Source organism: Pelophylax lessonae (genome assembly GCF_965119305.1).
Source record: "Pelophylax lessonae genome assembly, chromosome: 1".
Classification (NCBI taxonomy): Eukaryota; Metazoa; Chordata; class Amphibia; order Anura; family Ranidae; genus Pelophylax; species Pelophylax lessonae.
The window spans coordinates 139,817,141-139,840,055 of NC_138768.1; the positions used below are offsets into that span (position 1 = coordinate 139,817,141).

At 44.7% G+C, this 22,915-nt stretch overlaps 1 protein-coding gene across 1 annotated transcript in view; it reads right to left on the reverse strand.

Moving 5' to 3' along the window:
* The window catches only part of BDP1 (BDP1 general transcription factor IIIB subunit), a 219,527-nt gene that overhangs the window by 175,363 nt on the left and 21,249 nt on the right, over positions 1 to 22,915 (reverse strand). Inside the window, exons 4-8 of the mRNA XM_082243266.1 lie at positions 22,127 to 22,186; positions 19,849 to 19,980; positions 11,676 to 11,806; positions 11,468 to 11,562; positions 10,890 to 10,944 (exon numbers count right to left, since the gene is read on the reverse strand). Coding sequence (XP_082099392.1) covers positions 10,890 to 10,944; positions 11,468 to 11,562; positions 11,676 to 11,806; positions 19,849 to 19,980; positions 22,127 to 22,186 — 473 coding nt within the window. The remainder of the gene's footprint in view (positions 1 to 10,889; positions 10,945 to 11,467; positions 11,563 to 11,675; positions 11,807 to 19,848; positions 19,981 to 22,126; positions 22,187 to 22,915) is intronic.

Below are 22,915 nucleotides of genomic sequence, written 5' to 3' on the forward strand. Positions count from 1 at the left end.
ACAAACTAATGGCTTGTTTAATCCACCTAGAGATTGAGGGGTTTGATGCTTGTAAACCCTTCCTTGGTCCAGAATGTAGAACCAACAAGTGGCTAGATCTTCTAAAGCCCTTGGTTCTTTCTAGATATGCTAGAAGACATCTTCTTACATCTAAGCAATGGAATTTTTGTTCTTTTGCACACTTAGGTTTCTCACAGAAGGATGGGAGAACCATCTCTTGATTCCTATGAAAAGATGACACTACCTTGGGTAGGTACAGTGGATCTGGTTTAAGAATCACCCTGTCTTGGAGAATTCTCATAAAGGGTTCTTTTATGGATAAGCTTTGCAAATCTCCCACTCTCCTGGCTGTGGTGATTGCTAACAAAAAAGTTAACTTAATAGACAAAATGTTTAAACTAATTTTGTTTAAAGGTTCAAATGCTTCACTAGATAATGTCTCTAGTACTAGCGTTAAGTTCCAGGCTGGAACATTAGTTCTGTTAATTGGGGATACCCTTCTCCGAGCTAACAGAAATCTCTTAATTAAAGGTTCTTGGGCTAACCTTTTGTCTAAAAAAACAGAAAGTGCCGCTATCTGTACTTTAAGGGTGTTCACCGCCACCCCCTTATCTACCCCATCCTGTAAAAAATCCAGGATCCTTGGGGTTGAGGCAGAGGAATCCTTCTTCTGACTCTGCCAAGTACAAAATGTTTTCCAAATTTTGGAATAAATTTTTCTAGTTACTGGCTTTCTACTTGAAAGGAGGGTCTCAATGACTTTGTCTGAGCATCCTTTTTCTTTTAATATTTGGCATTCACTACCCAGGTTGCTAATTGAAAAAAACTGCGGTCTGGGGTGAATCAGAGGTCCTTGTAGTAGCAGGTCTGGAATTTCTGGTAGTTTCCAAGGTGCTGTCACTGACAGGGACACCAGGGTTGCAAACCACGTTCTTTTTGTCTACCCAGGTGTGACTAGGATGAGGCGCAGTTGCGGCCATCTGCTGAGTCTCTACAGGACTCTTGGTATTAGATTCTGTGGGGGAAAGGCATAGGCTAGCCTGAAGGGCCAAAGTTGTGCTAGGGCATCCCAGCCCAGCATATCCATCTGTTTGGTCAGAGAAAAGAACTGTTCTATCTCTCGGTTCTGCTGAGTGGAAAACATGTCCACTTCCGGTTGACCAGATTTTTGGACCAGGAGTTGAAAAATTGTGGGGTTCAGTTTCCATTCTTCCTGTATGATGTGATGGTGACTGATTACTTGTAGGGAAAAAGTAATTTTTTCGTCTATGGAGTCCAGTCTCTTGTTCCAGGAGGCTAGGTGAAAGCATTGGAGGTCTCCTGCATGTAGTTGGGCCCAATCTACGGCTGGAATTAGCCCTAGAATCTGCATGATCTGTCTCCTGGAGCCGTAGGGATGCAATTTCCATAGTCATCCTACCTCTTGCAGAACTGACATCACCTTTTGGGTGTCTGCCATAACCTGTTCTACAGATTTTACACAGACCAACATATCGCCCAGATACGGGATCAGCTTTAGGCCTTGTAGGCACAGGTGGTCTACTACCTTGGCCAAGATTTTTGTAAAGATTCCTGGATTTTCTGCCAAGCAAAAAGGGAAAGCTCTGAACTGCCGATGTGCAGTACCCTTTACTATGGTGAATCTGAGAAATGCTCGATGTTCTCAATAAATTGGAACGTGTAGATAAGCATCTCTTAAATCCAACGTTGCCATAAAGACATTTCGGAACAGAACTAGTCTGACCGTATAAAAGTCCCCCCTGGAGAACTTTTGTTCTATTTTTGAGAAATAGGTCACTATTATATCCGGTACCGGTTGTGAGACAAGCACCAATCGGTACCCTTCCCGATGAAGAATGTAGGGACTGGCAGAGATGTTTACCCATTGGGAAGCAAAATGGGTCAGTCTGCTCCCTACTCTGACGCTGGCGTCAGTTAGATTCTTTGGACTTAGGTCCCGGTTTAAGGAACAACAATTTGTCCCCTTGTTTTCCTTTTTCAGGACCACCTTACCTGGCCTTAAATGGCCTTTTTTGATTCTTGCCTTGGAAGTTCCGAAAGGAATATTTTCCTGATTTGTCCTTTTTCTTAGTGGGAAATTTTTTCCCTTTTTCTGCAGATCTGGACAAGGTATCATCTAGTCCTGAACCGAACAGTAATGAACCTTCAAAGGGTAAGGCACAGAGTCTTACCTTGGAGGTTATATCACCTTCCCATGCTTTGACCCAAAGCGCCCTTCTAGCAGAATTTACTAATGCTGCTGTTTTAGCAGATGCTACTAATGACTCCACAGCTGTGTCTGCTAGGTAGGATGCTGCTTTACTAATCATGGCAAGGGAATCTATCAGGTCTTGTGATCCCGCCATAGTGCGGACATGTTTTGATAGTTCCTTGAGCCAAAAGTCTGTGTTCCTGGCCATACAGGTATCAGCTAAGGCTATAGTTGTATTATATGCATTAGAATCCCAGGCTTTACTTAATACGGATTCAATCCTGCGATCCATAGGATCTGTAATATGCCCGGCATTTTCAAAGGATAAGTCTGTTCCTTTTGATAGTTGTGCCAGGGGAGCATCAAGTTTAGGATTTTTTGTGAATATTTCCAATTCTTGAGGCTCAAAGGGAAACCTTCTTTTCCAGTTTTTTGGTCTGGGTAAGGCATGTGTAGGCGATTTCCATTCTTGGTGTATTATGTCTTTTAATGACTGGTGAATGGGAATGGTTCTGTACTGGGCTTTTCCCAAGCCTTTGTACACCTTGTCTTTGCAGGAAGACTCCTTAGGTTGGGGTAGGGATTCCTTCAGTGTCATGTATCACTTTAAGTAGACCCTGCATATATTCCAAGGAAAAAAGATTTTTGTCTTTTTCACCTTCACTGTTACTTTCTGAGTCCTTATCTGAACTGTAGGGGTCTCTTATGTAACTACTGCCTTCCCCTGGATCCTCTTGTTCCCTAACTTGGGTTGAGGGAATGGATAGAGAATCTGTCCAGAGGGATGAGGGTCCTCTTGACCACCCACAGTCTTGGGAGGAAACATTATCTTTCGATACTTCCTCTGCTGGGATTTGAGGGGTAGCTGCTGTAGCCTTGAATGACCGAATAGTAGCTGCCATTTCCTCTTGCATAGATTTAAGAAAATCTTTCATTAGGTCCTGCCCTGCTAACTTATTAGTACAAGTAGGGCATAAGGGCTTTTGGTAAGATTTAGATAACCTAACCCCGCATTCCCCACATTTTTTAGCTGAGGATAGGGGTCTGGCAGGGGCTCTGTGCCGGTGGCGTACCTGTGTAAACACATGAAGACAAAAAAAGGACACCATGAAGCGACATAATAGCCTTGCTGTCCACCACTACGGCTAACATACAGGAAAAAAGGCACGGCATACCTGTCACTCAATAGACAGCAGTTGGCCCGCCTTCTGTATCACTTACCCGTTCCTGTCGCCACCTGCGTTGCCGCTTTCTCCTCGGTAAGGATTGCGGCCGCTCGTGTCTCTTTCTGGGGCTTCCGCCCTCTCGGAGTCGGAGAGTCAGCCATGGTTGTACTGAACTCACATGGACCCGGCGTCTCCTCCACGCTGGGTCTCTTCCGGGAATCAGCCGCTCCGCCCCTTCCGCCGGAACTTCCGGTCTCCATAGCGAGGCTTGGGGCTCACCGCTGGCGGGAAATTCGAAAATCCTTACCGCCCAACGAAGCGAATGGAGGAGACTTCCTGCAGAGACAAGCAGGACTTCAGGTATGAGGGACCTTCACCATAAGGCAAACCGCACTACCTGGTATGTTTGGCGACCTGAAAGCTCCTGTTTCCAGGACACAGCTAGGGAGGAATCTGCTATTAGGCCGACCGAAGCTGCCTTCCAGGGGTACCGTCTTGGCCAGCTATTTGCCTCAGGTTAGTAAAAAAACAAACGTTCCGATGTGAGGTTGGAAACACAACTGAACTGAAGCTAAGGATGGGTGGGACTCTTTTAAACAGCTGCAAATTAGTTGTGTTTCCTGTGAGGCGGAGCCACAATCTCTCAAATGTAGGCCGTCCTGGAAGGATGAAAGGAGAAAATGGTAAGTTATTACTAGCCTGGCTGGTTTGAAGTCAGTTCCCTGCCACACATATAGGGGAGGTATGAGATCCTGATGGGAGGATGCTGTTGACCCCTGTAGATATTAACCAACCATTCTTGCAATTTTTTTTACCACACTTTATTCCTCCAGGGTTGACTATGCTGTGCCTAAACTCAACACATACCTATATCATATTCCTTTCCCTTCTCTTGACCTTGAAGCATGAGACGGGCTAGATGGGGATATCACTCTTGAGGAAATTCAGGTCGCCCTGGGGCATATGCTGTCGGGCAAGGCGCCAGGCTCTGATGGGATCCCTATTGAATTCTATTCATAACACCAGGACTTGTTGGCACCCAGGCTCATGGCCCTGCTTGCGCAGTTCACCTCCCTAGACTCTCTACCCGACTCTATGTCGGAGGCGCTTATTGTGTTGGTGCCCAAACCATGCAAGTGTCCCCCGAGGACTTGTGCCTCACATTTCCTTACCCAATGCTGATGCTAAACTGTTGGCGAAAATATTGGTACCTTATCTCTCAACAGTTATAGAAAAACTCATCCATGTAGACTGGTTTTATGCCAGGGAAGGGCACCGACATTAATATTCGTCGCCTCTTTCTTAACCTAGCTACAAACCACGATAATGCTGGCACGAGAGTTGTGGCCTCACTAGATGCCGAGAAAGCATTTGACTCGGCAGAGTGGACATTCCTCTGGGAGGTGCTGCGCAGATATGGCCCTCAGTTTCTTCAGTGACTGGGTTTGTTGTATAGTACATCCCACGTTAGAGTAGGGACCAACGGTAAAATATCTGCTCCGTTTTCTCTAGAACAAGGACTAGCCAGGGGTGTCCACTCTCCTCGAGCTTATTTGCCTTGGCCCTGGAGCCTTTGGCTATTTTGATACTTGGCTTCCCGCTTGTTGAGGGTTGGTGAGTAAGCCGATGGAGGAAAAAATTTTGCTGTACGCAGACACCTTGGTATACCTTCACGATACCCATTCCTCCTTGCGGGCCACCCTTGCCATCTTTGATGAGTTTAGTCGATATTCAGGAGTCCGGATCACTTGGAACAAATAATTTTCCCTCTAGACTGTAATGCCAGGGACTCCATGGGTTCCACCCTACTTCTGTGGGCAGATGAGTTCAAAGACTTGGGCATTAGGATTGCAAAAGACCTTGACAGGTTCTTTACGCTGAACCTTTGCCCTATGCTTCAGCAATTGAAGGCTGTACTTCACTTGGTCCTTTTTACCTTCCTAAAATGATCTTCCGTTCCAAGTTCAACTACTTTTTTAGAAACCGTCCTATTTTGATAAGGGGGGATTTCTTTTGAGAGGCTGACCTTTAAATCGGCTCATTTCTGTGGCACAGTGCTGCCCCTCAGCTAGAGAAATCCACTCTTCAGTCGTCTGTTGGTAGTGGGGGCTTGGCTCTCCCCAATCCCAAGGTGTACTATTGGGCCGTAATTTTGGTCACGATTAGATGGTGGTTCACAAGATCAAAAGTCAATGCAGCAGTGTGCCCTGAAGCCGCAATAGTGGGTTCCCTCACTGAGCTGGCAAACCTGGTTTATCGTGGCCCACATGAGTTCCTCCCGCGCCCTACCAGACTTACACTTAGAGTCTGGGAGGTGGCTAGGAGACGTTTTCAACAACCCAATCAATGGTCTCCCTACTGCTCCCTATGGGGTAGTCCCTTACTGAGTCACTTTAGGACAAACCTTATCCTCAACTGTGGGCTAGATATGGGTTGAAGACGCTTTGCGATGTTATGCCAGGGGGTACCTTGCTGTCCTTCCATGACTTCTCACACAAATTTAGTTTACCTCCCTGGACGCATTTTCCAAACTGTCAAACGCGACATGCAGCTCAATCACAGTTTTCTGACTCTCTCAAGTTAGCTTCAAACCCAACTGAAGATCTTTTCGCACAGAAACAACTCTCTAAACCTCTCTAAGCACTATATCAAGCTCTGTTGAGTATAGACTCCCCTAAGAGATAGACTATCTGAGCAATGGAGTGCAGCTATTCCTAATCTGGATAGGGAAACATGGGAGGAATGCTTTGAGGCTAACTCTAATTTAGAAATTTCTTCCAGAGACAAATTGATTCAAAATACATTTTTTACATAGGGTTTACTACACATCTCAGACTGCATCAAATATACCGAAATAGATCTTCAGACTGTATTAGATGTAACTCCTCCACTGGCACTTTCTTCCAAATGTTTTGGTCCTATCCTGGAGTGGCCCAGTTCTTGATGGAGGTTTTTGACCTCATTAACATCCGCCTAAAACTGTCCCTCCCAATGGAGTTGGCATTATTGGGAACTCATGATGATGAACAAAGGCCAATATACACTAAACTAGTTTCCTTCTTACTTTATAATGCAAATAAATAAATTCTTCTTAGGTGGACCCCCCCCCCTTCCTTAGCCTATTGGGATGCTACTATAAATGCAGATCTATCTATGTTTAAAGTGACCTATATCAGTAGAAATTGCCCTAGGAAGTATGACAAGATCTCGCAGCCATGGTCGTCGCAGTGATGATTCTTGAGGTTAAAGTATTTTTGTTTATTTAAATGTTTGTTTTTACGATCCTCTGGCATCAAGATTGCTCTCCTGGATACTACAGGCGGGGTAGTTACCTGTGCTATTTGCTCTCTCACATGCTGTTATTCTTCTATGATTTTTCATTTTGTACCTGCTATTATTGTACCATATATATATATGTTCAATAAAAAACAAATCCTAAAAAACGGTTACCCGCCGACTTTCGGCCCTTGTGTAGAGCTCCTCTTACCTTGTCTGACAGAAGCTGGCTTCTGTCAAACAAACATGCTGGAAAACCAGCAGCCAATCGGCATTCAATCAGCACTTGCAGCCAGTGGCTACGAGCGCTGAGTGGTGTATTCTGGCGGGGTGGTAGTCCCAGCTGTCAGAACACAATAGCACAGCGGGGGAGATCGCTGTATTACATCGCAAAGTTAGTACAGCAACCTTCTCAGTTTTTTTATTCAGCCTACTGGGTTGAATGATGAAAAAACTTCCTGTGTGTACCAGGCTTACCACCTTTATTATCTTCATTAAGACAGTGATGGAACACAAGCTGTACATCAAGATGCAAGTTATCTTTCAGACAAAGCCTATCCAATTTAAATGCGTCAAGAAGGGAGCGGTACCCAGGTGGTATTCTTTATGCTGGTATGCCATTTGTTGTCAAATAATAGTGTTTAAAAGAGCCCACATATTAGTGTGCAGTTTGTGTTACATTGTTAATCTTGGGATTGTGAGCACAAAACGTGCTCCTGTGCGGACACCTGGACGGGAGGCTTTTGTCTTAAGCGGGGCTGTTCGTTTTGGATAATCAAACGTCTTTATTATCTTAGCTGTCCCTGTGCAAGGCCATCATCATGCTGGTTGCTGCTTGCAAGTTGTCAGCTGAGAACTTGGTCATTTTCTAAACACCAAACCACGAGGAATTGAGAAGAAAGTCCTCAACTTGCTAACATGAAATGTGTTTAAAAATAGTATCTAAACATTCGGATGACCTCTGAAGAGAAAGGTCCATTGAAAGGTGCAGCCATGGTTCTTAAAGACCACAGCTAGCTAGACCTCAGCTAAGTAATTAGTGAGGATGTAATCCAACTGCCGGGATGCGAGCAGTGCGACCGCTGAGCTCCGGCTTGATCCGTATATTCTGCAGCCCATCCTGCTATCCCTGACACCACTATTCTCCCTCCTCCTCTGCTCTGTTTGAGAGCGACTTAACTAAGCACAGAGCATCATTAGAAAAATTGAGCATCGGCAACTAAAACTGTGGGAGACAGAGTAGCAAAGTTCAGCAGCTAACCTCAAACAATATGATGCCGGGTGCCTCATGTGCAGCACAACAAGCTGGTGCAGTATCTGCTACTTGTACAGAGTCTGTCTCTTCTGAACCAACCATGGCAGTCACTGAGTATCCCTCTGACCTGCTGGATTTCTTCCTTGATAAGGCTGCTGAACCCACATTAAAGTGGAATTCCAAAGCATTACTAAGTAAGCTTAAATCTGCCTCTACTATGTGTTTAAATCCTATACTAACTAAAGGAATAACTTTTTCTAGGAACAGACCAAAGTATTCCAGGTGAAGGAATGGTGAAGGGTAGATTTATTGAAATTGATTACTCAGCCAAAGGCCTGGAGCATCTGATTTGTGTTTGGGACATTTTCTGATAGCTGGAAGGGAGAGGAGTCCTTCAGAAAAAAGGTTGTCTACATTGGCTTTGAATTGGATGCCCTGATCTCTGAGAAGGGCGAGCTTAGGTGCCAAGAGCTTTGTAAATACTCAGGGAGCAGAGGAGAGGCCAAAGGACAGTGCAACAAATTGGAAGCGATTGCCTGCCACTGTAAAGAGCAAAAAGCACCAATAACGTGGGTAAATGGGAACATACAAAATAGGCATCTTTGATCTCCATGAATGTCATGCATTCCCCTTGTCTCAGAGAGGCAATTCCTGACCTTGAGGATTCCATGTGAAATTTGGGAATTCGAAGTAATCAGCTGAGGGTTTTTAAAGAGGAAGTAAACCGCCCCAAAAAATAAAAATAAAAAAAAAATGAAAAAATAAAATCCTGTAAGACAAATGCATAATGAGCTAGTATGCATACTAGCTCATTATGAAATACTTGCCTTAGAACAAAGCCTCCGTAGTGCCGAGCGCTCAGCGACAGGACGGCCGACATGTCCGGCTGTCTTGCTTCGCATCCTCCAGCCATCTGATTGGCCAAAGGCGCGATGACACGTGGGAGCCGCCGATCACGGCACAGGGCTCTGAAAGAACGACACGGGTGGCCGTTTCTTCAGAGCGCATGCGCCGATTACGTCACCGGCTGCATTAAAAGTAAATATCTCCTAAACGGTGCAAGTTTAGGAGATATTTACAGTACCTATAGGTAAGCCTTATTGAAGGCTTACCTATAGATACAAGTTCTAAGAGAGGGTTTACAACCTCTTTAAGCCCTAAAACATGAAGATTACCCCTGCTGGATTTGGTATTGTAAACAGGTTTGAGTAAAATCCTTTGAACCTGTATTGTGGTGGTACTGGCTTTCATTAATTTAAACATATTAAAGTGGTTCTAAAGGCAGGACGTTTTTTACCTTAACGCATGCCCTGCATTAAGGTAAAAAAACCTTCTGCATGAACCCATCCCTACCCATATACTTATCTGAGCACAATCCCAATACAGTGATATGCATGAGAGCAACAGCTCTCTCGGTTCTCTACTGCCTCATTGGCTCAGAGACAGCAAAGGGCCAATAGCAGCCATTGGAGCCAACATCAATCACAGCCAGTGAGGAGGGGGCAGGAGGCTGCTTGCTATGTGGGCACTCAGTGGGGGGAGCCAGAAGCTCTGGCGTGGGACCTGAGAAAAGGAAGATCTGGGCTGTTCTGTGCAAAACAACTGCACAGAACTGGTAAGTATGTCACATTTGTAATTTTTTTTTTGGGGGGGGGGGGGGGGGGGAGTAATCAAAATCAGATTTGAATTTAAAATGCCCCAAAAAAACATCTACTAGAAAAACTACCAGGACTTTGACGAGTATATAAAATATGTGTACTTTTTTCTGTTTTTATGGTACCATCAAAGCTTAGGTAGTTTTCTAGTAGATGTTTTTTTGGGCATACATATATACTTTGTGGTACCAGACAACATAGGTCTCCCTCATAGGGATTCCTTCCCCCCAATTTTTTGATTTTTGACAGCACACATTTTCATAAACCACTGACAATTCTATTTTATTTATAAATGCATCTCACATTCTACAAAAACTTACATAATAATTCATTTTCATTTTAAGATTAAAGTGATTGTAAAGCAGGGCTTGACAAATTTGCCTGAAATCTAGGAGCCAGCTAAAAAAGTTAGATTAAATTAAATAAATTAATAATAATAACCACACTCCCTGTCCACTTACCTTTAAGCAAAGGTAACTGGACAGAGAGATGAAGCCTGCAAAAACGTCCCATCTCCTTCCAAAGAGCAGATGAGAAGGAAGGCATTGAGAACATGCATTACTCCCGGCCACCACAAGAGGGCGCCAGTTCCCCTAGCCTCTCATCTAACAGAAGAAGGCCGAAAAGCCGGGGCCTCAATTTATGGACGGCGTGGAAGTCCGTGCACTCGGGAAAGAAGGTGGGGGCGCAAAAGGGACAGGACAGCTCCTGCAGGGCCCCCCAGGCGCCAGGTCGCTAATTCTAGTCGCAAATGTGACCTGGCGCCCGGGGTTTGTCGAGGCCTGTTGTAAAGTACATTTTATTTCTATAAAAATAACAAATTTTATGCTTACCTGCTCTGTTGTAGTGGGTTTGCACAAAGCAGCCCCAATCCCCCTCTTCTTAGGGCCCTCTTCTGTGATCCTGGCCCCTCCCTCCTGTTTAGTGCCCCAAAAGCAAGCAGCTTGCTATGGGGGCACCCAAGCTGATTCACAGCTCCCTGTGTCCATTCAGACACGGAGCTCCGACCCGGCCCTGCCCCCTCTCACTCCTGATTGGCTAGCTGAATTTGATTAACAGCAGCAGTAGCCAATGGCGCTGCTGCTGTGCCTCAGCCAATCAGGAGGGAGAATCTCGGACAACTGAGACACTTGTGGACATCGCTGGACAGAGAGGGACCTGAGGTAAGTAATGGGGGGGCTGAGTGGGGCTACTCCACACAGAAGGCTTTTTATCTTCATGCAAAGAATGCATGAAGATAAAAAAAAACCTTCTGACTTTACAGCCACTTGAAACTTTATGAATAAAACCTTTCCTCAGAGTTTAAATTAAAAAAAAAGACTTACTAAATGCTTTATCTATTCTCCAACTATTTGCTCGCTCTTCCCTCTTAAACTTGTTCTGAAAAAGAAAAACCATTAAATGCCATGTTAAAACAAAATCAATAAATTGTTAGCTGCACAACAGTTTATGGAAAGCAAACTTTCAGTAAAAAATAAACTAAAGGAAAATTTTAGTGCACACAAAAACAATATATTACCTAATGTTTTGCTAAAATGCAAATGATGAGGTTGTGCCAAGTAAGCAGATAGCAAACATTTAAAGCCTTAAAACTGTGTGCTCCTTTGATACCCTGCCACACTTGGAGGTATTTGGGTTGTGCATATGCACCCCAAAGCAGGTGCTTACATTCTTAGTTTTTTTCACTAAACTTTATTTTTCATCACACAGAGGACAAAGTCACATTTATACCCAGCGGGAGTCTCAGAGATTAGCTGCAGGAGGCAGCCCAATTGAAAGCAATGAGTAGCTGCTGGCTTCCACAGCTAATTGTAGCCGCTTGCATTTAATCACTATGTTTTTAAAAGGTTTTAAATCGACATAAAACAATAAAATCGGTAGGGGAGATGAATCCATTGTTTACCTTGATTTCTATCCTCTCCCTATGAGGGAAAAGCTGCCCAATCATTGAAAAGTCTGTTCCCACCATACTTATTGCCAAAAAGAACATATCAGTTTCTAGAAGAGAAGTAAAAATACACACGTGAAATACACCAGGCAAAATGATCCAAGATAATGGCAAATTCTAGATAGGAGCATCAACAGATTGTTAAAAACAACAGACTACTGACCTTCCTCAGACCATGGTTTAGAGTAGGTGCTCTTTCGAAAGCTAGAGTAAGTAGTTGTAGAGCCTCGCTCAAATATCGGATCATTCCCTTCCACTATTGGAGCTTTACCTCTACTTACCTCCACAGTTAAACTGCAAAAAATAATAAAAACATTTTAAAAAATTAAATACAAAAAGGTTCACAACGTGGATCATGAGATTTTTCTGTGAATGATCCTTTCCTGCCTTTGACAAGGCAGCAAAAGTCCAACCTCAGGTGGGGCTCCCAGCTCTGACAGCCTTCCAAAGTCAAGAATTAAAAAAAATGGGATTTTTGACTTACCATAAAATCCATTTGTCTGATGTTCATTGACAGACACTGCTCCTGATCTTCCTAACCAATGGGTATACTGTCCCCTACAGGTGTAGGACACTAGGCAGAAAAAGAATCTGGCTACGCCTATGGGCAGTTCCAGGGGGAATACTCCCTCTCCCTGCTATAGGTACTCAGTTTTGATAAAAGCAGTGTCAGAAGAATTACAACTCCACAGAGGGGTGAGTGCTTTGTTCGTCAATAAACATCAGAGAAATGGATTTTATGGTAAGTCAAAAATCCCATTTTCTCTTTCATTTCATTGACGGACACAGCTCCTGATATTCTTAACCATTGGGACGTCCCAAAGCAGTGTAAAAAATGGAGGGGTGGGAACAGCGAAAAAAGAAATTCCCAAGGCTAAGCTATAGCCAACCAAGTAAACAGGAGCTCTACCAAAACAATTGGAGCCCACCTGAAAAAAATCAATACACCCTCAAAGGAGGACTAGGTCCTCTAAATAGCAGCCTGCAAAACCTTGCAGCCAAAAGAAGCATCCGCAGACGCCAACACATCTACTTTATAAAACTCTGTGAAAGTGTGCACCGATGACCAGGTGGCCCCCTTGCAAAACCTGCGTCACTGACGCCTGATAACGGAAGGCCCAGGAGGCACTGAGCGCTCGAGTATAGTGCACCTTGACAGGGAAAGGAAAAACCTGACCCTTGATAAAATAGGCCTTAACCACCGTCTGTCTGATCCATCTGGAAATGGTCGCAGAGGAAGTGGACAACTCTTTCCGAGGCCCATCCGTGAGCACAAATAGGGAGTCTCACTTCCTAGAAGACGCCATAGCTGCCAGGTACACCCTAATCGCCCGGACCACATCCAAGGCATGCAAAGCAATTTTCTTCGAATATTTTGGCCTGGGACACAGGGAAGGCAACACAATGTACTCATTAAAAAGAAAATTAAAAAAGGAACAATACTACACCGACCAGGATCGATGGATCAGCGCTCACTGCAATCACATAATGAAGGACTGTACATAATGTTATATATGGCACATAGTCGTAAATCCAAAAAACCTGTCCGCAGGTGTGCTTCAGTGTGTTGTGTTGGGTTGAAAAATGAGATGGTCTCTGTAGTTTATGTGGGGGAGGGAGTCCGATTATGTTGAGGTGCAAGACCGGCTGCTCCTAGAAGAGGTGAGGCACAGCGAGATCCCCTTCCCTCGGGATCTCTGGACCATCCACTCCCCATCCTCCATCCCTGGATCTGTGAACACACCTGTGGCTGGGTGCTTGCATCCCAACCACCCCTCTGCACCTATCGTTGGGGATCCATGCTTTTCACCTGAATGCTGATGTTGATTCTCTTAAAGCGGGAGTATCCCGCTTTTTGACACTTTTACCTACAGGTAAGCCTATAATAAGGCTTACCTGTAGGTACAAATAATATCTCCTAAACCGGCACGGTTTAGGAGACATTTACAGTGCATGCAGACGCTCGCGCGAGCGGCGCATGCGCTTTGAAGGTCCGGGGGGACCTTCAATTAAGTTGCCGGGAGCTTGCCGGAAAAATCCAATGCGCGGGAGTGACGTCATCGCGGCTTCGGCCAATCATCGCGCCGGAGCCGTCTCTTCCGGCCAATCAGCGTGCCGGAGCCGCCGAACCCGGAAGAGACGACGAGGGATCATGGCAGCGCCCGCAGCGATGTCCGGGGGTCCGTGTCGGGGCTTCGTTTTAAGGTAAGTTATACATAATGGGCTAGTATGCGATGCATACTAGCTCATTATGCCTTTGTCTTGCAGGTTTTTTTTTTTTATTTTTTTTTTTTATTGGGTTTACAACCGCTTTAATTGTAAGTGCACTGCAATAATTTTTTTTTTAAATTTAAACACTACTCTGACCTGGCACCCTTGTTTTGTTTATTCTAAATGAAAATTTGAGATAACCTTCGGAAGGAACGATGGACAGGGGCGAAGAACCACCTTATCTTTGGAACCACCAAGTAAGGTAAATGACAAATAAGGCAGCCAATTCAGACACCCTGCGCGCAGAGGTGAAAGTCACCAAAAAGGCCACGTAAGCAGGGTAAACTCCCGAAGATTCTCAAAAGGAGGCTTCTGAAGGACTGAGAGCACCAAATTGGAGGTCCCAAGGTGGCAAAAGAGACCGCACTGGAGGAGCCAAGTGCCGAACTCCCTAAAGAAAAGTACGCACCAGGGAATGTGTGGCCAAGGGCCGTTGAAAGAAGACCGCCAAGACCGACACCTGGCCCTTGATAGTACTCAGGGCCAGTTTCTGCTCAACCCCCCCATTAAAAAGGAAGGTCAACATCCAAGCCACCGAAAAAGAGCAAGGATGAACCCCAGGAGAATTACACGTACGATGGTAGCTCTTCCTAGAAGTAGATTTCCTAGCTTTTAACAGCGTTGGAATCCCCAACTCAGACAAACCCCTATCCTTCAGCACCTGGCGTTCAACAGCCAATCCGTCAAAGCCAGCGACTGCAAAGCAGGATGGAAGATTGGCCCTTGGGACAGCAGATCCTTCCTGAGACGAAGCTTCCAATGAACGTTGGCTACCAGCCGTACCAGATCGGCGTACTCCCGGAGAGGCCAATTCAGGTCCACTAAGATGACCGGAATTCCCTGCTGCCTTGATCCTGCGTAGGAGTCTTGGCAGAAGCTTGAGAGGAGGGAAGGCGTAAATCAGATGATACTGACCCCACAGGGCCACTAGCGCATCTGTGGCGTCCACCAGAGGATCCGGTGACCATGCCATAAATCTCTGCACCTTTCTGTTCAGCCAAAACGCTAACAGATCCACCTCAGGGATGCCCCACTGCAGACACAACTGATGAAATAACCTCCGGATGAAGGGACCACTCCCCTTGATCCAGCGCCTGCCAGTTTTCCACCCCGTGGATGTGTACATCGAAGAGGACTGGAACAAAATCTTCTGCCCACCTGAGAATGCCAGCTACCTCCAGAGCCACCAGGACACTTCTTGTGCCCCCCTGGTGATTGACAAAAGCCACAGCCATGGCATTGTCCAATTGAATGCGCACTAGACATCCCCCGAAGACAAACAGTTCAATATTCCAGGAACAGTATGATGCCTCCCCAGAAAGGCTGGGATCCGTGGTGACCCCTGTCCAATACAAGGGGAGGAATGATTTGCCAAGCCAAAGTCCCAGAGAACAAAGCCACCATATCATGGACTCTTTCGTTCCCTGGCTCATCCAGATCTGATTGTCCAAAGACTGCAGATTCTTGTCCCATTTGCCCACAATCTCCCTTTGCAGGGACCCTGTATGAAACTGTGCATATGGAACCACCTCGAAGGTAGACACCATCAGGCCCAGCACTCACATGCAAGTCAGGAGGGATGACCATCTGTTGGACAGCAGGAGACAAAATTGCAGCCTGCAATTTCTGAAGTTTGTCCAGAGAAAGGAGCGCTCTGACTAAGGCCGAGTCCAGAGTCAGACCCTGATAGTCCAGCTTTGTGGACAGAACCAGAGAAGACTTCTGAAAATTCAGAATCCAGCGGAACTCCCTCAGAGTTCGTATGGTGATCTCCAGGTTTTCCCACCAGAGCAGTAGGAGACTCCGCTCGCAGAAGGAGGTCGTCCAGGCAGCCCAGTACCGCGATCCCCTGTTGGCTTAACAATGTTAGCACCGGGGCCAACACTTTTTGAAGACTCGAGGACCAGAGGTGAGACCAAAGTTTACCACTACAAACTGATAATGCTTTTTTCCCACGGCTAAGCGGAAGAAGCACTGGTGACCGGAATGTGAAGGTAGGCATCATTGATATCGATAGAGGCAAGAAAATCCCCCTGATGCAGGGATGCCACCACCATGCGAATGGACTCCATTCAGAACTTCTGCACCCGTTCTAAGCAGTTCAGTGCCTTGAGGTCCAGGATTGGACACACCTTGCCTTCCTTCCTGGGAACTGTAAACCGGTTTGAGTAAAACCCATGAAAACGTTCCGATGTCGGAACTGGAACAATCACCCCTTGAAGTACCGCCCCAAAAAGACACTGTAAGCGGCCTGGGGACAGGGGCAAGTTGGAAGGAAAGAACACTTCCGGAATGGTAAGAACGAAACTTGATCTTGTAGCCAAAACGTATGACTTTGTGGACCCACTTGTCTTGTACCAGAAAAGTCCATAGAACCAGAAACCTGCGAAAACGTCTCCCCACCCCAGATACGGATGGGAACACACCTTCACACTGAAGAACCCTTGTCCGCGGGTTTAGAAAAACCCGCTCTTGACTTGCCAGACCAAGTTCGCTTGGATCCATCAGAGGAGGCCCTGAAAGGCTTCGAGCCCTTGTCATTTGCCCCAGAGGGACGGGGAAAAAAAAAAAAAAAAATGAATGAGCCAAGAAAGATGGCCCACGTCTATGACGAGGGTCCTTGCCCTTACTAGCCTGCGCAAGAAAGGTACTCTTCCCCCCTGTGAGCCCTTTAATAATGTCATCCACGGTAGCTCCAAACAGGCGATCTCCATGAAAAGGAAGAAGATCAGTCAAGGCCTTTTTAGAAGTCTGGTCAGCAGACCAACATTCGAGCCAAAAAATAAGCTGCAAGACCACTGCCGAAACAGAGAACCTAGTAACTAGGGGAGCCACATCCAAAGAGGCATCACAGATAAACTGCAGGGCCTGGACCAACTGGTTCACCAGCTCAGCAAAGGCAGGGGGAGCTGCTCCCTCTCCAGGTCACAGCGTAAAAGCTTAGCTCACTCTGTCAGAGCTTGCGACACCATAGCGATGGTGAAAACCAGCCTTAGTGTACATGTTGCGAGCCACAGCATCCGCCTTCCTGTCAGCCGGGTCCTTAAAGGCCGGAGACTCTTGAACCGGAATCATGGTTGCCTTCTTCAATCTGGAAACCGGAGGGTCCACCACCAGTGGAACAGTCCATTTTTTAAGAAGGGAATCCTCATAGAGGTACCGTATAACAAATCCCTTAGGGACAACAAGGGGACAATTTGGTCATTCCTACTCTTAAGCAACAATTCTGTCAAAGTAGGAGAGGAAAGGAAAACACCTTTGCCGCTCAGGATGGCTTGTAAGTGCCAAAGGGAACCGACGCCTTTGTCGCAGCTTCAGCTGCGTCCTCCATCTTTAAAGTCTCATGCACAGATACAATCAGTGCATCCAGCAGCGCCTTTTCATGCACAGCTACAGGAGTGGAGGAATCATTCTCACTATCTGAGAACTCAGGGCGCGTGGTCGTAGACCCAACAAAGTGACTCATGTCTGAGGTGGCTGAATCAGATTCAGGATCAGAGGAGATAGACGACGCAGGGGAAGGCGGGGGGGGGGGGGGTGCTTTTTGCTAGCCCATTGCCAAAAAAAACACCTCCATCCAGGACACAAAGGACTCCAGGACCGCCGTCAGTGCATCAATGGGTGGTTGGGACGTGGAGGGCTCCCACCGCCGAAATCACTGTGCAGAGGGCTCCACTGTCATGGCCGCCGCTATTTTCAATGGCAAACCACCACAAAATGGGCGCCAGACTACACAAACATGGCAGCCATGCATAAAGCACACAGGCTTCAAGAAAATGGCAGCACCACAAGGTTCCCAGAGAACCAGGAGGGATCTCTAGGCCTCAGAAAATGGCACAGGCAGGAGGGGGGGGGGGGCCCTGGCAGGAGCCCTCATGAGGTACAGCCCCACCCCCATCGCCAGCACAGCACCCTTCCCCCACCCCAGGAGGTGGACCAAACCACGCCACAGCCCCAGCATAGTGGAGGGGGGCATTAGACCGATTGGGGGGGGTGTCTGATGGGAAGGAGGGGAACCCGGGGGTCCGACTGTCCTATGGAGGGGTCCACGTCCACCCCAGAACCCTTCAAGTGGAGAGGAGGGACAGTTATGGGGGGGGGGGGCTGTCGGCCAGAAAGAACGCTGCGACTCAGGCCAAGACCTTGTCGTATGCGACCTCGCAAGGCATTTAACTCGCAGGCCAGCCCCCGTCCAGAGGAGCTATGTCGCGGCTGACCTAGCTCAGAGCGGAGGTCTGCGTGCCCTCGCTGGCCAGACTGGGGTGACCACTGGAACAAGATTATTCAGCCAATCACCCAGTCTGGCAGTTGATTGTAAATCTCAGAGGAAAAAAAAAAACAATTCTATCTAAAAAGAAAAAAATGCCAGGACCAGAGATCCCAGCAAGGAACTAGGTCCTTACTCCTGACTAGGCCGGAAAAAAAAAAAACTGAGTACCTATAGCAGAGAGAGGGAGTATACCCCCTGGGACTGCCCATAGGCGTAGCCAGACTTTTTTTCTGCCTAGTGTCCTACTCCTGTAGGGGGCAGTACAATCCAATAGTTAAGAAGATCAGGAACTGTGTCTGTCAATGAACGAAAGGAAACAGCAAATATAAATTTTTTCCACAAAGAAGCATTCAGTTATGATGTAAAGACAGGGCAGTACAGTGGCTAAATGGTTAGCAATTTTGCCTAGCAACAGTGGCGGTCATCGGTTCAAATGCCAAACACTACCTACCTGCCTGGAATTTGCATGTTCTGCATGTGAATTTCCTCCGGGCACTCCAGTTTAGGGAGTTAGGGATCTTAGATTGTAAACTCTGAGGGCAGGGACTTGTGTCCCCTACAATATATTTTAAGTAAATTGCTGGTAAATTGATAGTGCTATACAAGTACCTATAATAATAATAATAATAATAATAATAAATAAAACATTTAAAGCTTCTATTTTATTCATGATAAACAGGCATTTTCAATGTTTGTATGTTTAATGTCTAAAAGATGTAACTTACTTTTTTTTATTTTTGGTAAACATAGCTGGACAAAGCTGGATTTCTCCAGCACCCGGCTAGACAGTGCTGGAAGGGATGGGAAGGACTAAGCAAAGCTTTTACATAATTTTGCTACGCTCCAGCACAAAGAGCAATCAATTCTCAATCTAAAGGGCAGTTAGAGTTAGGGGTGTATATTCACTGATCAGACTAACGACGCCAACATCTACGCAGATACAGTAGCAGCAAGGGTGACAAAACCAATTTCACTGAAGGAGGAAGACAGCTGTCCCTCCCCATCAAGGGCATCCCTATTTAATGGCCCTACTGGCAGGATATACAGGAATTTACCAAATATTCCAGGGGGTACAGGTATAAAATAACAGATGTGATATAGACTGCACATAATGAGCTCTCGGTTTTTCTAATTTAACACTAAATATTTAACTTATTGTATCAACCTTATATCGACCGCTTTATCTCTAATTAACAGAAGACAGTTACTATTCTGATGTTTCCCAGTCTCTCTGCAATTTTTTAATTTTCTTTTTTCTATATGCTTAATGTGTTTAACCTTTCATGCTGTTGGAGGAGTGGCAGGTACTTGTTATACTCTGGTGACAAGTGTACCTGCCCTGGGACCACATGTCCCAAGAAGCACTGTTAATTCCTCTGGTGACAAGTGTACCTGCCCTGGGACCACATGTCCCAAGAAGCACTGTTAATTCCTCTGGTGACAAGTGTACCTGCCCTAGGACCACATGTCCCAAGAAGCACTGTTAATTCCTCTGGTGACAAGTGTACCTGCCCTGGGACCACATGTCCCAAGAAGCACTGTTAATTCCTCTGGTGACAAGTGTACCTGCCCTAGGACCACATGTCCCAAGAAGCACTGTTAATTGCTAACTGGTAGGAGTGGGTGGAAATTATATGTATGAGCATTGCAAGGGGCTGTTTAACAACCCCTGCATCACTTACACACTACCAAAATGGACAATCTAATCCATTCAGTTTCTTTAAAGAAGATTCCTCATTTATCCAGTCTTTATAAACCAAGCAGAAAAGGTCATGTCCCGAGAGACTCATCATACCTCTCCTCATCAAGAATAATGGAGCCGTCCTCCGCCACTTTTACTCGAGGTGCCAGTAACTGGCTATCCTCCTCCTCTTCATCCGGATCATCATCCTCATCATTATCATTACTAATGTTCTTTACTGGTGTCCTGTGTTGGTAGAAAAACAGACAGATACATTTTGGGAATGGTAATCTTTAAGGCTAAGTTCACATGTAGGCGTTTTGGGGAGTTTTTCTGCTCTAGGATCAGCTCAAAAAACGCCCAACAAGACAAATCCTATTCATTTCAATGGTCCCTGTTCACATCTGAGCGTTTTGACGTTTTAAGCAAAACGCCCAACGCTCAAAAAAGTACATGAGCTTCTTTTTAGGCAGATTACAGGCGTTTTTATTTTTTTCCATTGGTTACTAGTCAACCAAAAAACGCCTGAAAAAACGTCCAAAAAACCCTTGAAAAAACGCCTAAAAAACACCCATAAAAACGCCTATAAATAGCAACGCCAAGGTGTGAACGTAGCCTAAAGCGTAAACTTACCTACAAAAAAAAAAAAAAGAGAGGAGACATTGCTTACTTTCAGTGTAATGTGTCCCTTGGTGCTTTTTTCCTTCTAGGTCAGTAAAATAATCTTCTGTCCTCTAATGGCAACCCCACCCCAACCATATTCATCCAGTATGGCAGGGTTTATTAGAACTAAGGACCTGTCACATGCTTGCTCTTATTATTAGTGCTTGAAAATGAACAGCCCACTTTACTAACAACACCCCACCCTCCTCAAATATATATTGCATAAAAAAAAAAAAAAAAAAAAAAAACACTTCTTTTTAAAAAAAACTGTTTTCTCAGCCCAGGCTTCTGATGCTTGTAGAAGATGTGGGGACATCACTGTACCTCGCTGCTGCCTCCCAGGAAAGCTGAGCACTTGAAATACTACGCACATCACAATGGGATTTTGAATTTCAAACTTTGCAAAGATGCAGCCATGAGGTACAGTAACGTCACCTTCATCGGTGTTAGAATTTAATTAAAACTTGTCCTAGTTTTTTTCCTTTTTTTATAGAATATGTAAATGGGGGGGGGGGGGGGGACGGTCTGTTTTGAGTTCCAGCCCAAACCTTTGTTTTTTTGTTATAGGAAAGGGCTAGAAATTGTCAGCCATATGCGATACCACAGGAAGTGAACAGTGAAAAGGGGCACAGGTTACAATCACCTCTAAAAGTAAAATTGTTTCAAATAGCAGCTGACAATACGATTTGTAAAGAGGACTGGAATGGTTGTGAACACCATGTACTAGGGCTGCACGATTAATTGTTAAAAGATTGCGATCTTGATTCAACCCCCCACATGATCCTAATGCAGCTTTTCCACAATTCATATAACAAGTGCAGAGCAGTTCCCTGCTCACAGCTGTCAAAAAAAAAAAAAAAAAAAAAAAAAAAAAGCAGCCAGCAATGTTTATCAACAACATTGCTCAGAGTTGAAAAAAAGATAAAAAGTAACATTTATCTTTCTGGTTCGTTTACACTTTAAAGGGATGAACTTAAGTCTGAAAATGAAGTCAGTTTAAAGCAACCTTGTCAAGTAAAAAACCAAAGAAAAATTATTTTTTTTGGTTTTCATTAAATTGTTCCTCTGTTTTACCCCTTATTAACCCTTAATTTACTCTAATCAATTAATTACTCCTTATTCTCTTACTCCAATAATTATTTTTCTGCTGATTTTTAATTATTTTTTTTATTTACTATTTTTTAAACTATTATTAATTAAAACTTTTTTTTTTTTTTGTTTGCTAGGTTCATTAAAATTTTTACACCTTTAACATATATTTACACGTTTCACATTGAAAAAAAGTGCAAAATTTAAAAATATATATGCATTTTATTTGTAAAATAACTTATCAATGCTTTGTACTATTACTGACAGCTGAAGTGTAAACAAAAAAGGTAGGTATTGGTAACTGGTATCGACAAGTACTTAAAAAAAAAAAAAAAAAAAAAAAAAAAAGGTCCTAATATAACCCAATACTCATTTTTTTTTCTTTACACATTACATTATATTTCTCTACATTTCTTTAGATTTGATTGAAGCAAAAAGTATTATGGCTTATTTTATTGACATCTTGTTTGATAACCTAGTGTTCAGGGGTTGTGAATCTTTAAAAAAAAAAAAAAAAAAGTTCTTCAGAATCGTGAAAGAATGGTGATCTTTATTCTAAGCAAAATTGTGATTCTCATTTTATCCAGAATCGTGCAACTCTACCATGTACATAGAAATACAATACATGATTGTTCCTCACCCGCTGAGCTGAGATTCTGTAGGAGCCTTTTCACTACTTTTCGTCTCTGCAATGGAACACCTTTGTGGGGGAGGGAGGGGGAGAAAAACAAAAATGATAAACTTTCAATGTCACAAATTAATAAAAATGTATATATATTCTAATCAAAAAAAAGAAAAAGGAATTTTGGCTTACCTGTAAATTTTGGTGTATAGTACAGGACAGGTAGACATAGACTATAGGTTATATATACAGGCTCCCTTCAGGTTATTGGACAATGGCAAAGAACTTTGCTAGGGCCACCTTTAGTTAGTCAGTGCATCTGTTTCATGAGAATTCCGTTTTTTTTTCTTCTAGCAAGCAAAAAGAGTGACAACGGGAAACAGAAGGGAGGGTACTGTGCCTTCTACTGTACCCCAAGATCAGGAAAATACAAGCTGAAGTTCCCTTTATTGTAATCATACAGTACAAGTCACAGGGTTGGTAGTCACAGACCATGGAATGTCCCCAAGCAATAAACTAAGCGGTGGGCAACAATATAGTAACAGAACTGCTGACCGGTCCATAAAAATCAAGGCTAAGAACTCAGAAAAAGATGAGAACTTGAAGCACCTTGTGGTCAAAGCTCACATCAGATGAGTCCTGAACATCCAACCTGGTAAATTCTGGGGGACAGTTGAACAGAGGACCAGTTGGTGGCTTTGCAAATCTGAAATACAGATGCTTGATGCTAGAAAGCCCAAGAAACACCAACAGATTTGGTGAAATGAGCTCTGCAAGGGAAAGGAGGAACTCTATTCCTAAGGGTAT